This window comes from Lucilia cuprina, chromosome 4, assembly GCF_022045245.1.
Source record: "Lucilia cuprina isolate Lc7/37 chromosome 4, ASM2204524v1, whole genome shotgun sequence".
Taxonomy (NCBI): domain Eukaryota; kingdom Metazoa; phylum Arthropoda; class Insecta; order Diptera; family Calliphoridae; genus Lucilia; species Lucilia cuprina.
The window spans coordinates 9,220,114-9,238,490 of NC_060952.1; the positions used below are offsets into that span (position 1 = coordinate 9,220,114).

General features: G+C 27.9%; 1 protein-coding gene across 2 annotated transcripts in view; it reads left to right on the plus strand.

Moving 5' to 3' along the window:
• Positions 1-1,589: 1,589 nt before the first annotated feature.
• The window catches only part of LOC111686057 (uridine phosphorylase 1), a 35,451-nt gene continuing 18,663 nt past the window's right edge, over positions 1,590-18,377 (plus strand). Inside the window, exons 1-3 of one of the 2 annotated variants that reach the window (XM_023448362.2) lie at positions 1,590-1,726; positions 12,514-12,597; positions 13,938-13,946. In XM_023448362.2, the coding sequence (XP_023304130.1) occupies positions 12,542-12,597; positions 13,938-13,946 (65 nt within the window). In that variant the 5' untranslated portion in view covers positions 1,590-1,726; positions 12,514-12,541. The remainder of the gene's footprint in view (positions 1,727-12,513; positions 12,598-13,937; positions 13,947-18,377) is intronic. The other variant, XM_023448369.2, reaches the window with a different exon arrangement.

Here is an 18,377-nt window from a genome sequence, read left to right on the forward strand (position 1 = left end):
TGATGAAAAATGAAAATCTAAAGAATTGAGTTTTTTTGGTACTAATTAGTTCTTCTTCTGGTACTTTTTGTATCTTTAATAATATTGAGCATAAAAAACTTAAAATTTAACATGCTGCACACGAAATGAATTAAAATTTATAAAAGGGAGTTTCTAGTACTTTTTCGTTTGAGCAAATGGTACCTTTTTGGATTTTTTGATTTATTGAGCATAGAACTATTCGAAACTGAAAGAATGAAATGGGTGTTAAAACTTTTTGGCACTTTTCCTCTCTTGAATTGGTACTTTTTTAAAAGGGGAATTTCTAGTACTTTTCGTTCAAGCAAATGGTCCTTTTTTAATTTTCTAACTTATTAAACATGGAAATATACGATTCTGAAGGAATGAAATGGATGTTAAAACTTTTTGGCAATTTTTTCGTTCTTAATTTGGTACTTTTCTAAAAGTGGACTAATGGTACTTTTTGTTATGCAAATGGTATTTTTTATTTTCTGCCTTATTGAACATACAATTATACGATTCTGAAGGAATGAAATGGATGTTAAAACTTCTTGGCACTTTTTGAAAGGGGACTTTCTGATACTTTTTCGTTTATGCAAATGGTACCTTTTTTGATTTTCTGAAATATTGAACATAAAATTATGCGATCCTGAAGGAATGAAATGAATGTTTAAACATTTTGGCACTTTTTCGATCTTCAATTGGTACTTTTTGAAAGGCAACTTACTGATACTTTTTCGTTCATGCAAATGGTACTTTTTTTTGATTTTCTGATAAATTGAACATAATACTATACGATCCAGAAGGAATGAAATGAATGTTAAAACTTTTTGGCACTTTTTCATACTTCAATTTGTACTTTTTGAAAATGGACTTTCTGATACTTTTTTAATTTTACAACCCTTATTTTTTTATAGGACCGCAAAAAGCCGCCTTTATATAATTTGCTGACAACTCCTAGTATCACCTAAATTTTCATTTTCCTTTGAAACATTTAAAAAATTTATGTTGGGGCTACCCTACTAAACATAGTTTCTTTTTTATATAAAAATAATTTTGATTTGTTATAATTTTTTTTTTTGGCAAAATTTTGTTTGAGTAGATTTTAATAGTTTTTTGAGTATTTATTTCGTTTAGTTTAGTATGTGTGTGTGTTGCTAGATTATTTTTTTTTGTGTTTAAGCTTTTTTGTAATTTTTATATTTTGCTCTCTCCGTTTTAGGGGTTAAAAACGTGTTCAATGTTTTAGCTATCTATACAATTTCTTTTCATGTTTTTATTTTTTCATTTAACAAATTGCTATAGATTGAAAGTTTCATTGCGTCTTCTTTTCATATCCAGTCAGTCTGTGTTGGTTATTAAGCAGTGTTGGATCATCTTCATTTTATAAAAAAAATTCTTTCGCTAATAAAATTTTAAATAAAAATTAAAAAAGTTATACTTAACATATATACACACTTACAGCAAGAGTAATATAACATTTTTTTACGTTTAAACTCAAAAAACGTAAACAATTTTTGAAAGTGTAAGAAATTCAATATAATAAAAAAACAAGTATCACTATTATATAACACAAACAAATTTTAAGCAAAAAAAAAATAAATAAAAAAAATATTTTAAACGTTAAATTTAAAAAAAAAATTAATAAATACGTGTTTGACTTTAAAGAAAAAGTAACTGCCCAAATTGTAATCTAACAGATATACATATCTTCTTAAATTTCTTAGTAAGTATAGACCAAAAATTGTCTATTTCATTAAATTTTTTTTTTAACAAAGGATTTTTTTTGGGAAAAAAAGGAAAATATCCTGTCTGACTGTTTTTTGTGTATGTATTTGTACATTTAAAGAAATACTTCTTAACATTCCTTTGTAGAAAATCAATATATATACTTTGATTAATTTATTTTCTTTTTTACTTTTTTGTTTGTAACAACTATTTTATTAGTCTGTTTACGTATTTTTTTTGTTTGCAGTAAATTTGTGTAATTTATGACACATATACATATGTTTGTATGTTTGTTATTTTTATATATAAAAGTATATAACTGCCATTAACATTTGGTCCTTTTTAAGTGGCAATAAATTGTTTAATTACAAAAGGACTTGAGACTTTTATGATTTCTAGAAAAGTTTATAATTTTTTGTATACATTTTAATTTCCAACTGCTTTTTTTAACAACTTATTAATTTAAATTTTATTTAATACCAAAAATGCTTCAAAAATTGCTTTATTCATTCAGCATTCTTTACAGCTTTGAAGGACAATTATTCATCCAAAATATGTTTAATAAACCTTTGATAATTTGTTTTGAATAAGGCCGAAAATAAAGAAGTCAATAACTAGAAAAAAATGTCAACATATGGACTTTTTCTATTCTGAAAGTGCTTTGGAAAATAAAATTCTTTCATAAAACAAATTTATAATTTTTTAGATTTTTTATAAATATATATCGAAGCTTTAATTAAAAATTCTTAGGTAGGGGTGGGTAGGGTAATACATAGACCGATCGTCAAAAAAGTTGAAAGACAGTTAATGGCTCATACATAACTTCTTTAAGTCGCATTTCATCGCAGTTTTTTTCATTTCTAAGGCAGTAATGAGCGTTAAAGACATTTTCTGAAGGGGGGCTTATGTGAGGGATAGGGTCAATTAAGAACCGATTCTCATCAAATCTGGTTAATGGATTTTCATTGTTATACTGGTATTTTTAAACCAGTTATGACTGTTTTCCATGGGGCCACTTGTACGGGGGCTATGTGATAACGTAGACCGATTTTGCCCGTTTTCAATAACAAACAAACATTTTCTTATAATATTTACATTGTAGAAATAATTTATGAACAATTTCAACTGTTTAGCTCCTCGTGTATAGCCCATTTCTTGATTTGAACAGACAGACTTGTGGATATTGTCTCAAAATCTAATAATAAGAACCCAAAATATATATACTTTTATGGGACTTAGGCGAATCTTTCAATGTATTACAAACGGAATGTTCCAAGATTTTTGGATTTAAATTTATTAGCGATATTGATAATTTCTAGATTTTACTTTTTATAAAAATTTAATTTTTATTAAATTTTTACTCCTATTACGTTTATTATACTTAGACGACAATAATGGTGATGATGACATTGTGGTAAATGTTTTTTTCTTTTTCAAGTACATGTCATAAAAGTTGTTATATTTTTAAGTGTTTATTATAGAATAGAGTGCCTGCAACTGATTTAATGACATATAATTATAAACATCTGTTGTATACAGCTAAAATTACTTAAATTATAATTTAATGTTATTATAAGTTAAAATATAAATTTAACAGATTTATTGCATGTTCATAGTCAGGTCAAGCCCTTTTAATGGCAATTAAACTGCTCAATAAAATTTGCTAAATAATTTTAATGTATTTTTTTTTAACATTTTAATGTTTTTCATGACTAACTTAATAAAAATTAGTGTCAACTGATCTCTTATAATGCTAATTCGCATTACAAGTGGGTAGCAGGGTAATCAGTCTTATATTAGCGGCCAGCACCTCAATATGAAGTGTTTAAAGTATTTCTCCTATTACTCTTTGTTTGCATTAGTTGTTGAGAGTTTTATTCCTTTATTCCGCTTAGATGTCTCAGATGCTTAGTTGTCTTTGCTTTAATTCTATATAATACCATAATCAGATAAACAACTTTTAACTGTAAGTAACTAACATCATCAATAAGCCAGTTATCTCTAATAAGATTATTTTATTCTTACAAAACTTATATTTTATTCAAATTTAAATTTTCTTATTTTGAATTTTTTTTTTTTTTTGCACAAAATTATCTATATATTTTTTAAGGATATTTGAAACACCTTGCCAAATATTATGAGAAAGTAATAAAATGAATACGATAGAAAACAAACTTTTATGAGATAATATTATTATGAATTTCTAAGTATAGAAGTTTATTTTGGCTTTAGTACATAAATATTAAAATAATTTGTGGTTTATTCAACACCAAAGCAAAATTTCTACACAAGTGCAACACTTTTTTTATTTAATATTTCAAAAATGACACAAACTTTTTAAAAACTTATAATTGTTTTATAAATCATAGCGAAAAGTTATATCCTGTCAGGCGCGCATTTCTCTTTTACCCCGTAGATCCGCGCATTAACCAGTTTGATTTCTACGCCAAAATAATGAAATATTCGACTTTGAGTTTCCATAAACATTTCAAACGAACAAAATTTCGACGAGTTTCTAACACACATGCATTTCGTTTTTGTTTGGATAAAGCTTGGAATTCACTACTTATTACATGGCTTGACCTCTGCTGCTTATAGTTGAAAAGTGTCCTAAAAGTATGATACTTCGGCGATAATACTATTAGTTTAAGTTTTAATTTTTTTTTTAACTCGCAAACAGTTTTTTATCACCTGTACGTTACTTAGAAGTATCTTACAGTTAATAATAGTCCAACTATCATAATTCTAAATTTCTGAAACTGACTTCTAGTAGACTTCCAAATGTTTTCTTAAATGTTTGCAATCTTCTGTCATCCGGAAGTGATCTTAACCTATACACATATAAGATTGTAATTCAGAATTACCAATTTCATAAACATAAAAAAATGAATGAAAAAATATATAAAATTATCATTCAAAAGTGACTTATTTGTCCCGAAGATAAACAAATTTTAAAAAATTTATTTCTGACTTTAACAACTCTTTCTCTTGCAAGCTTTGTCTATAGGACTGGTAGACCCTCAAATATTTATTATTTCATAAAGATTCTTCCAACTGACTTTCGGAAGTGACATAAACGTGTAGTACTATAAAATGATAGTTCATATACATTCCTTCAGATGATAAAAATGTAAATTTTTATTTACTTATTCATTTTGTACTCACTTTCTGATTATCATTCAGAAGATTTTATGACTCACTCGGATGTGTTTTCAACGCAATAAGACGATTTAATTTTCCAATGGTCATCGAAAAAATGTTTGTATTTTTAAAATATACACAAAAACTTTTCTTACCATGTAAGGATTAAGATGCTTAAATTTACTTACATATTGATGCCATTGGAGGCAAGTATCGCTCACAAGTACAAGTCTGTCAATAAAAATCGGGTGATAAAACGTAAACAGCATCCATACCTTAACACAAAATCTGACTAATGAATTACAAAGTATTTATATAATACATTACTAATAAGACCTTATTAAAGTATTTCTATGTAATAAGAACGATATGTAGTAGTTATTGGAAAGTGTTTACAATTGTAAGTCATTTGTTGGGTTAATTAAATAAGTATGCACTTACAAAAAGGAACTAGAGCGCAATCAAATAAAATGTGCAAATAAAACGGCAAAACTCTAAATAATGTATCACACGTAGATGTCTGCTTACATGTTGGGCATTAAAAGAGTGCTTCAAAGTAATGCATGTCCGTAGCACATATTGAAAAGTATGTTGTTGTGTAAGTACAGATCATCGTCACCGAATTTTTGTAAGAAAGTTGCCATAATGTCAATGTTGATGAACTATGATTCATCAGTCATTATAAGAGTGCTTTAAAGTCATTGCGAAGTAAGTTATTGTGTCTGTACAATTTATGACCTAATTTTTATTTTGAAGTCTCTCTATGTTAAAGTTGATGAATAATGACTTCACGTTATATTTTAAATATTTTACATTAAATTCAATAAAATTAAATATGTATTTTATTCTTACAACATACAACTGTAAATAAGTCTTAAATTTCCCTAAAATATCCGTTAAATTCTTCCTAGAAAAAGTATTTTGTTTCATAATAAATTCCTCGTAAACATACTGCTTATTATAAATAGGAAAAGCTGCACCATTGCTAAGATGAGAATAATGGCAGCTTTAAAACATTAATCAAATTTAAATCTAATTTTAGAAAAACAAAAACAAGACACATTTATAAAGTAACATTATACAATCGATATTTTATTGTAATACAATTGTTATTACAAATAAATCTTCAATTTCTTTACAATTCTAAACATTTTCTTATTATTTACACTTGAACTACCAGACACTCCCTCAGAGCAGCAGTCAATGGTAGAACAATTATGTATACAATGAAACATACACACAATTACATAAATACTTTTCCTAACGACTAAAGTAAGTCCTTGAAAAACAATCTTTAAAACGGACATAAAAAGAACAGGTGTAATTTAACAAATAATAAAAAAGCACAACATATAATCCTCAATCGACAACAACAACATTCAGCATTCCACCGACAATTCACTTAAAAAAGTTTTTTCGTTTTTAATGGTTGGCAAAAAAACTTTCTTTAAATGCTGAGGGGAAGGTATTTTCCGAAATTGCTTTTCTTTGCAATTGAATCTATTCAATAGAATTTTATTTTTTTTTCTGGAAAAATAAGTAAACCTATTAAATCCTTTTAATACTAAACAAAAAATGGCAGATAATAAAACGATGTACCAGTCTAGTGACTGGTTCTTAGGGGTTACAGGTGTAGCTGTTCAAAGCATTTTATATGAAGAAAACCTTGAAACTTTTTTTTGACGTTTCTTTTCAACAAATTTGTTAACAAACAAAATAAAATTTTTCTGTTTTAATTTAATTTATGAATAAGAAAATAGGACTAGTATGAGTATAATTTGACGTTAAATTCACTTTTTTCACAATTCATAAGGAAATTCATATTCATATGTTTGTGTCCTTACAACAAGTATAATTATACTCATACCACCTACTACTTAAGATTTTAACATTTTATTTTCAAACAATTTGTTTCCTTCCAATATGAAAACCATTAAAATGTTACAAAAATTACAAGAGTAAAAGAAAATAACAAAAAATATACATAAAATGAGATATGAAGAGTAGACAAAGAAATAAAAAAAAATGGAAAAGAAATAAATTAAAAGTATGTCAGTTATTATTCAAACTGACATTGAGAAATATTATATTTATGTTTTTGGTTTGAAGTAGTGTTGGTATGAATAATTATGAAGTTACATGCATATCTATTAACATTTGATAAAATATTGTAAAAAATTTCTTAAGCAAGCAATTTGTCAATTTTTGTTTACTGTATGTTGGCAAATCATATAGTTTGTCATACGAACAGCCCCCGGGGGCATATTAGCTTTATAAAAGACCCCAATTTAGAGTGATTGTATTTCGGGAGAATGAAGGTGCTACCAGTACCTCTAGTCTGCCTGGACTTTACACTATTGACGACTAAATGTATCCCCACCCTTGATTTGACATGGCGACGAACCATATAACCACATTATTGGGAACAGGTAGCAAGAAAGAGCTTTGGACATTGTCTGTGGTTTGAACCCTAACCACACAATGGAGGGATTAAGCGTTGGAAATGTGTATATGGGTCTTCCTCTCCCATATAAAGAAGGTGTGTCTGATGTTGTTCTCACTGGGTGTGTCAAATGAATAAGAAGTGTGCTGGGTCGTATTTCGGTCTACCAAATACGCATCTCCGAAGCAACGAGGCAGCAATGGCCAGAGATTAGATAGCTTGAGTACTTGCGCAAAGAGCTTGTAACGTACCGTCAGAAAAAATTTCGATCTGCGTGTAAGATACACAATGACCCGCTGTTCGCGCGACAAGATGTCACTATTTTGGGGGAGGGGTCAGTGTTAATTAATTACATTCCCAATTCCAATTACATTTGAAGTAATTGCAATAAAATCTATACCGATTACTTGTAATTGAAGTTTAGCAAATTACAATTCATTTTAAATTACTTAAAATCAAGGAATTTTCAATGACAATTACTTTTAATTGATAAATTTCCAATTACAATGTAATTTTTTCCCCTTACAATTACAGGTAATCTAAATTGTAATTGAATTTCTGTTATTGTAATTGACAAAACTTCAATTGCAACTAATCGTAATTGATTATTGGCGAAGGATCGTGAAGGATTATTGGTCAATTGCACATTACAATTAATTATAATAGAGTGTGAATCGTACGCACAAGGTTTACATGGACAAACAGACGGACGGACGGATAAACAGATATAGTTAAATCGACTCAGAAAGTGATTTTAAAGTGGTGTGTATACTTTAAGGTGGGTCTAGGACCAATATTTTTGAGAGTTACAAACATTTGCACAAACACATAATACAGTCGTTACAATACTGGTGTAGGCTATAAAAACAACATTAAAATCAGACATATGTTTAAGAAAATTCCTCAAAAAATGTTTACTGGTTTGTGTTCATTTAAACTAATTAAATACATTATTAATTTTAATATAGAAACTATGTTTAATTGGTATCAAATGGTCTAAATTATAATTAACATTATATATGTATGTATTTAATGAATATTCATGAAAAAACGCAACTGTGTTTCTAATTAAAATACAAAAGTACAAAAAAGTTTATAATAACTATTTAATGCGATATTTATATGAATTTATAATGAAAGAACTCTAATGCGAAAATAATTGCCATTAAATAAATTGGAAAATTAGCAAAAAATATTAAAACCCAGCAAAAACTCCGTAATGACTTGTACTTACACAACTAATTACTATTCAATGAGTAATACATATTGTCTGCATTACTTTTAAGTACATACTCTTGTAATGACTTACCTAGAAAAATAAGTTAGTTCTTTATTTTGAGTTTTGCATTTTATTTGTATATTTTATTCGATCGTAAATTAACTCTCTATTTACTTATTTAAGCAGTTATTGTAAGCAAACGTAATAAGTACAACTGGCCTCAAGTATTATCACCGTGTTACCATTATCGTTTTATATAAAAGGTACAAAAATATTTATTTAAAAAATCTTTAAACATTTATGACCTAAAATCATTTTATTAAAACACCATTGCCTACTTTTGAGAGTAAGCTTTTTTTCTTTCAACTTTATTACTCTTGGCTCCTTTAGTAAAATTTAATAAAATTGTTTTTCTTTATCATAAAATAACTAATAACTAGAGAATGCTTACTCAATCTAAAGGTCATATCATAATATTCATAAATTTTCTAATCAAAATTTTTTCATGTTTACAAATTGGTTTCATTTCTCTCTACAATGCACTTACCCACTCACTAACACACACACACAACGACTACTTACAACACAAAATTAATGTGTTTGTGTTGACTACCTTTACAAGTTGTAATCACAATTTGTCCTTGAACTTTTTGTTGTTTTTCTTTTTCGAAAAATAGAAAATATGAAAAAAATAAATAAAACACTAGTAAACAACTACTCAGTGTCCCTTTTTACTCAAAAATGTAATGAAAGAACAACAGCAAGAACAACTGCAAAAAAAAACAATGCTTTCGCAAAACACTACAGCATGAATAGAAGAAAAACTCATTGATACTACTGCATTCACACTTCCTTGTTGTTGGCTAAGCGCATAAAACTGGTGCATAACTTTAGGCAATTTACTTAAATATTTGGCATTGTTTTCAGTTGTTTTCTATTTTTTGTGGACATTAATTGTTGGTCTTTTTTGATAAAGCCTGTTTTCATTACTTGATTTGCTATTGTTGCAGTTTAACAAACTAATTTAAATCTTGTTTAATGTTTACGCTGTTTTTTAGCGTAAAATTCATTGTTTCAGTTTAAAAAGCGAAATTTTTTAGTCTTAAAAATAGTTTTTTGTTTGAAAGTTAATTCTCTCTAATGTACAAATTTTCAGTTACGTGATTGTTTAATATCATCTCCATTTGTATGATCTGTATTTTTTTTTTTTAATTTTTTACGTTGAGATTATTTTTTTTTCGGTACGTGGTTGCGCTATTTACAAAATTGGTTTTAACATGTTTTGAAACAAAAAAAGTATTTTTTCTCCATTTTTGTGGTTATACGTGTGTCTACCTGTATGAAAAATTCACGTACTGCAGTTTTGCTTTATAAGTACAGAGAGAGAAATTTCAGGGGGAAGTGTAAAACAAATTGTTAAAACTTTTTGATATCAAAATCTATCTAAATATTCTAGTCAAATAGACTATAGATTAGTCTATAGTTTAGTTTATAGTTCAGTCTAGTCTTTAGTAATGTCTAGTCTATTTGATAGACTATAGTCTATCTCGACTAGTCTACAATCGACTCTAGTCTACAGTCTACTCTACCCTATGGTCTACTTAGTCTATAGTCTAGTCTATAGTCTAGTCTATAGTCTAGTCTATAGTCTAGTCTATAGTCTAGTCTATAGTCTAGTCTATAGTCTAGTCTATAGTCTAGTCTATAGTCTAGTCTATAGTCTAGTCTATAGTCTAGTCTATAGTCTAGTCTATAGTCTAGTCTATAGTCTAGTCTATAGTCTAGTCTATAGTCTAGTCTATAGTCTAGTCTATAGTCTAGTCTATAGTCTAGTCTATAGTCTAGTCTTAGGCAAGTCTATAGTCTATAATATTGTTTATATTTCATAAATAAAGTATTTTTCGGGCTTAAGTTTGAGTCCTACTTTTCAACAAATTTCAGAAATTAAATTTTTCTTTTTTAAATTAATTGAATAAAACTCGATTTTCCCCGTGTATATTTCACTTTATAATTTATGCATGAGTATTCTCATTTCGCTACTGCATTCAGAAGTGGGTTTTTGTGTTGTAGTTTTTATCCACTTCCCAGACCATTAAGGTTCAGCTGCTCGTAAACATTTATTCTTAGAAAACAGGAGGAATATTCAACAGAAATGTCAAAGGTTTAATGCAAAAAAGTAGTTGCAATTCATACATTGTTGCTAGTATGTTGTATGTACAGGTGTAAAAGTTTTTTTTTCGAAAATTGATGGAAAGAGCAGTAAACTAAGGCCATCAATTGGCTAGGATATATTAAAGTGTATGTAATCGATTTACGAGTTCACAGAAGCCTATTTAAGTAGATTGAAATTAAATTCTAAATATCTGCATTTTTGATTAGTATTGAAGTATTAAATAGCTTTTTTTAAATTCAAAATTCATTAATATTAATTTTCTTTTAATAAACAGTAATTTAAGTATTATTTACACATTTTCATTTTAATCCTTTTTGTGAGTTGCTACTTAAAATGGCAAATGACATTAAAATTAAGTTCTTTCGTAAGGAGTACAATAACATTTACTTATAACATTACTGATTCAATTTCTTATATTAAAAATTTCTTTTAGGCTATTATGTCTCTGCCTTGTCTTTAATGTCTGTTTTAATTTATACTTATATTTTTTTTACTCGTTGGGGAGTATATGTTGTTGGTTTGCTTGTTATGTTGAAAATAAGGATATATTTTTTAATCAAAAAAAAAACAAAAAAATATGAGAAGAATATAAAAGAAAGTATAAAGTAATTTATCATGTTTTAAAACTTTTGTTGATGAAGAATAATGTTGGCATTGTCATGTTGTAAATATACCTACTGCGACAAATAATTATAATATCAGTCTATAGTCAAGACAAAAGACTTGTATATAGACTGGTCTTCCTTTAGTCAAGCTTGTTTTCATGTCTATTGCCAAGTCCATAGTCACGACTATAGACCAGTGTATGAAGACCTAATAATAGCGTAACTGTAGAACAGTATAGGACAGTATATAAACATGTGTATATCAATCTAAATACCTTACTAGATCAACCTATAGTCTTGACTATACACCAATATATAGTTTTGACTACAGACCAATCTATAGTTTTGACTATAAACCAATCTATAGTCTTGACAATAAACCAATCTATAGCCTTGACTATAGACCAATATACAGTCTTGACAATAGACCAATCTATAGTCTCGACTATGGAACAATATATAGTCTCAACTATAGACCAATCTATAGTCTTGACTATAGACCAATATATATTCTTGACTATAGACCAATATATATTCTTGACTATAGTCAAGACTATAGACCAATATATAGTCTTAACTATAGTCAAGACTATAGACCAATCTATAGTCTTGGCTATAGACCAATATATAGTCTTGACTATAGACCAATATATAGTATTGACTATAGACCAATATATAGTATTGACTATAGACCAATCTATAGTCTTGACTATAGACCAATATATATTCTTGACTATAGACCAATATATAGTCTTGACTATAGACCAATATATAGTCTTGACTATAGAACAATATATAGTCTTGACTATAGACCTATAGTATTGACTATAGTCTAGTCTATTGTCTTGATTATACTATTGCCTTAACTTTATACCAGCCTATTTATGTATTCAATATGTGTTGAACATACATGTGCAGCTAATGAATGGCTTATAATTATTTCAAATGGTGTTTTCATTATATATACTGGTATAACTTTCTCTTAAAAAAATTACACGAAAGAACTCTGAGTACATAAAAATGTTAGTTGTTATTTGTTTAAAGAAAAAAGTTTTTTATTATACTTTTATTTAAACAGCTGGTTTTATAGTACATATGTTTATTTAAGTCCTTTATCCTTTTGTTAATTTCTTAACTTATTGTAGATACAAAATAAAATAAAAATTTTAATTATTGTTTATGTTTTTCTTAAAATTATTTTCAGGTAACGCTTTAAAATTTTTAAATACAACATGTCTTTGTTATTGACCGGCAATAGTCATTCAATGTCTGAGGAGGAAATTGATGAGTAAGTTTTTATTAGAGAGAAAAATTCTTTTTTCCCTTAGCAATATTTTATGGCACCTTTTCTTTAGCAACAAGTTCACTTGTTTTATTTTATTTAGCGAGTTTTATGAATAAATGAAATTATTATAAATTATATTAAATAATAAATTTTATTATTTTACATATTATTAGTTTGAAGAGTATCCTAAGTAAACTACAGAGAATATAGCAAACCCTAAATGTATGCTTTATTGTATAAATTTGTTATAAATATCATTAAACTTTAAAGCAGACTTCGGTTGAGAAGAACTAAGCTTTAATTGTTAAACATATGTATATGAATGAGTATGAGGACGCTATCTGCTTGACACTGCTTTAAAGCTCTTTTTACAGTTTAAAGGTTTTTAACTGAAAACATAATAAAAATGAATAAATATGTTTTAAAGCTTTTTTGCTGAGGATAAGAACTATGCTTTTTTTATACATATGTATATGTATAGGTATGAGAGAGCTTTCTGCTTGACACGACTTTAAAGCTCTTTTTACAGTTTGAAGGTTTTAATCTAAAAACATTATAGAAGTGAATAAATATGTTTTAAAGCTTTTAAATAATTGTAAATTTTGCTTTTTGAAAAAAAAACTTTGTGACTTATCAAATTTTAGCTTTAAAGTCTATTTATACTTTACAAATTATAGTGATATTCTACGAATTTTGGAAAGCTTTTGAAGCTTTTAATCCTAATTTCTTGCATGATAATGAATGTCAGAGTTTAAAATCTTTAATAACCATAGAATTCAACTTAGTATGTTTATAATAAGGGAATTACATTTTAAGTTTAAAAAGATTTTTGCAAAATCATAAAGTGATCCTTCTGCAAACCAGAAAAGTTTTCTTTTGATCTTTAAATTCAAAACAACTTTATAATACAGATGGAAATAGCATAAGATTTTAGCTGTGATTTTAAAGTTACAATAAAGAATATCTAAAAAAGATAGATAATTTATTTGGCTTATAAGGCATTTTATTTAAAACTTCAATATAATTATTAAACTTTTTTAATTTAATTGGCTTTTTACAATATATATAATTTTTTATTTAAAAAAAAGTTTTATTGCCAAATTTTATAAACCATATATCAACGCTTTATAAGCAGATAGTAAGTAGTAAAAGCTTTGTATTTAGAAATCTCATAAAATTATTTAAACAACTTTTAAATTATTTTTTAATAGAAAATCGCTTGTTAACAATAATACTTCCCAATAGCGATGCATGTTAACTAGTAAAAATGTTCAACATTTTATAAAAACCTTAAGAAATGTAATTAAAAATTTAAAATTTTTCTTCTCTATTTTAACTTTTAGCATGGTTAGGTAAGTGTGTTTTAACTAAAAAATTTTTTTAGTAAAAAATTAGTTAGTTAGCTCATAGAAATAAAAAATCCTTAAAATATATTTAAATAAAATCCTGCAGTAAATAAGTAGAAAGAAAAACTTCTTAGAAAAGAACTCATATAGATAATTGTTAAAAATTAAATAAAAGCCAAACATATGTTCTTTCTGAATTCAAATTTAAATTTTCTTTTTGTAAAACCTAAAAGCCCTTAGTAAGCAAAACAAAACTCCATTTATGCTTTAGTTATTTTCATTTCCTGTTAGGAATATATTTAAAATATACATACATTCATGTATTTTTATTTCTATATCTTTTGTTGTTACATGTCTTTGTCATTTCGCTTTTGCAAAAGTTTGTGGTGTCAGCCTTCACAAACTGACTACATGTATCATTTACAAGATTTCAATCAATTCCCCTTAGTACAACAACAACCACAAAAAATAATGGTAAAATATGAAAATCACTAAATTAAAAAAAAAAAATTGGTTTTAATTTTACAAAATCTACAATTTCCGTTTAATGGTTATTTGTAAAGTGTAAACATCCTTAGAATCGCACTTCTATCCACTTGATTTTCTAGTTCCCCATAATAAACACCAGCATCATCATTGACGCGCTTCTGTTTAAACATTCACATCCATCCGTTACAACTTAAATAACAGGAAATCTATTTGTATTTCATAGACTACAAAAAAAAAGTAAAAATTTCAGAGGAAATTCTATATGCGGTAAGGGGAGTGTAATTCTGTTAAAAGTCAATGTTTATGAATGACAGATGATTGTGTGGTCGGTGGGTTGTTCGCTTGATTTCAAATGAATGGAACCTTTTTAAGTGTGAATAAATTAATTTTGGATTTTTGGTCCTTTTTTAAAATTTTCATTGAAAAGTTTTTTGGTTTGTACTACTCACCACAATTTTCCCTAATTTCAAACATAATTCATTTTGACAGTTTGGCTTTCTTGGAAATCACAGAAGGATTAGCAGGAAAAATCTTTAAACAAGCACGTTTTGTGTTCAACTTTAAACCCAAAAAACGCATTAAACAATGAAATTATTTCACTTGGTTGATTCGTCATTGAGTATATTCAAGTATATATAATAAAATCGGACTGGATTGATTAATAGGAGGATTTACATTAAATCTGAGGAAATATATCTAGTTCACCATCATGCCCTTTTAGCGTGAAAATACTTGTTTGTAAAGATTAATGTATTATTGCCCGATTTCAAGATTTTCTAATCGGTGATCGTGAAGTATGTTATATTCGAAATATTATCACTTCCAAGATATTGTGATTTAATTTTAGCGAAAGCCTTGCAATCACAAAAAACTGACCTCCAAACGTCCAATATTCTAAAAATATTTGTGTGTGTGTCTAATTAGAATACTTTCCATTATTCTAAATATAGACTTCCTTATTTTGGGAAGTCTCCTTGTCCTACTCTTGTTGGAGTTGCTTGTGCCCTTGGAGCTTTGTGGTTCTATACAAAATTTAATTTTTCCATCTTCGTTGCGTCGAATGGTTTTGTTTTCATCATTCGCTCTCTTGTTGCCGACAACTCCCGAGTAGCCTAGTACCCATATGCTGTATAGCCATTCTTACAATTCAATGGGGTCATAGACTTAACTATATTTTCTGATATCGCCCTAATTACCTTTTGGCTGTCGGTAGATATGTTATGCTCAGTGGGTGCCATGTTTATTCTTATCTAATTTATGCATTTCGTTATTGTTCGGACTTCTGCTTTAAGGTATGTTTCTTTTTCATCAATATAGAACGAGAGGTCAACTTTTTCCCAGAATATAGGCTTCAGGGGATTGCGATCAGTCCTTAAAAGTCTCCGACATATTCTGCGTCTCGTGTACGAAAGGGCATGTCCGATGATTGTGTATAGCCTTCTTATGTGTTCACTATACATTGATAATGTATCCAGTTCACTTAATGTTTTGTGCCATTCCACTGAGTGGAATATTTCCGTTTCCAGAGCCTTAGTTAACGTAGTACTTTTGGAACCACTTCCTATATCCAAGCAGCATGTACAATAACCTTTCTTATAGTAATTTGATATTAAACTTTTTGTCGAAAAAAGTCCATCAAATTATTAAAACATTATCTATAATTGGCCTAATTACACGCTTATAAAGTTTTTTGTGTCATAGGAGCACTAAGAATCGATTTTCATCTTCGTCGGGTAAACATTCAAGCCTTCGGTGGAGCCCTTTAAGCTCTTCATTTCCCCTTAAAAGTATTACGACATCAACTGCAAAGCAAACAAGTCTAAGTCCTTTTTTGGTTAAGGTCCTTAGGATTAAAAAGCCCGTTAGCAACGAAGGGCTATATAATAATGTAGTTTCCCTTTAATCATGATTTGAACATGTTTTATTCAAAATTTCAATTAAGTTTCCCTTTAAAAAGCTCTCTTTCTCCATTTAAAGGATTATCCGATGGTACCATAAGCAATATTTCATAATGATAAAAACACAACACTTATCATTCCTTCACACAATTAATTATCATATAAGAACATCAGTTAACCTAAAACTGTATATTAAACATAAATCAAAATGTCAAATTTTCCAATGAATTACTGCTTAGATGGGGGACCCACTTTAACTCCAACTCCTTCGCCAAACGACAACCTTCAACAAAATACAACAACGTTTTTACACGCACATTTATAAACAAATATTTGTTGTATCCTACAGCTAAATTTAGAACGAGAGAAAAAAAAGAGAAAATTGAGTGTTTTTATAAAGATAACATTGAATCCTTAAAATACACATATGGCCATTTTATTAAACTAACACAAAGAGGGTGAGCGCCTGTGTGTTTGTGTGTCGCTTTGCAGTTTATTTAAACGGAAATAACTATGCACATTGAAATTATTTTAAAATATTTAAAATAAATTAAATGTAAAATTTAAGAATTAGAAACTTAATGTAAAAATTAAAAGAATTATCTTATATTATCATGAGAGTACTTGAAATGTATTTGTTGTCCCTAGAGCTAAGTTTAAGTCAGGTGCGGATCCAGCTCGAGGTTTTGGATAGAAACTTTGTTTTTTTACTTATTTTCTATTTCCCTTTTCCTCTTTTTTTCATTTTGTATGGAAAATTTTCGGGGATCTGCGCTTGGTTTAAGTTTATGGTTTAAATTCTTTTCCTCTTATTTTCTTCGTTCTTTAAGTGTTTGTGTTACTTAGCTTTTTTTATAAAAGAAAATATATTTATATTTTTTAATACATACTTATCAGCCATATTGATCGAAAATCTACTGGGGCGTTAATAATTTAAAACTAATCAAGTGTCATTTCACTTCTCTAGCTAAAGCTTAAAAGCTTTTAGATTTGTTTAATATGTAGAAAATATTAACTTTTGTATATAAATTTATAAAAGTTTTTTAAAAGATTATGTTTGACCAATTACGGTTGTGGCCTTCGGAGTGCATAACAAGCCCAACAGCGCAGCCGTGGATCCAGCATTAGGGGGGGGGGGGCGAATTTCCCTTCACCACCCCCTTGTGGATACGCGCCTGTAGTAACATGATCGTTACTGTTTACATATTCTCTCCTATAGTGGTTAATTCTCTAGATTTTTTACCTTTCTTTTAGACGACATATAAACAAAAATATCTTAAACAAACCAAATTTATGTCTCTCAAGATCTCTTAAAGTTTAAAGAAAAAAATTTATTAGTCATAAGTCATGACTCTATATGAATTCCAAGAATTTTACCTTCTTAACTTAAAAATGAATAAAAACCACTAAGATTTTGGTTTGTTGTCTTTTAATTTCTTCCTTTTCAATGATGTGGTTGCTAATTTTGAAAATGAAATCTTATTGTATTTTTAGTCTTAATCTCTTTCATTATATTTTTACTGTATACAGTTCCACTTGAAAGCATTTAATTGTATGTAAGTGTGCTCAAATGTTTGGGTTTATTGGGGACCCTACATAGAGATATAAAAAGAATATATGTGTTGGTCATAAAGTTTCCAATCGAACTATATTTGCAATTGTCTTTCAAAATCTCAGATGTGATACGATTATGGATGTATCATTAATATGAAAAATGATTATGACTAAAAATCTGACAGATCAACCTATAAATAGTATAATAGACAGAAATTAATTGAGGCAAACATGTTTATTTTCCTAATAACAGAGGACGATAAAATTAAAATCAACTTTGAAATAAACGTGTAACATCTGAAATAATATCTTTCTTTGAGATATCATTAGATTCAGCGCACTTCAATCCATTAGAAATAGTCTCTGGGTTTAAAATTTGTCGACTTGTGTTATCCACGTAAGGGATAGGACCAAAGGTGAACCAATGTTAAGCATTTGTAATGCCAAGTAAGCAAGCAGCATCCAGGACCAAGGGTGAACCAATGTTAAGCATTTG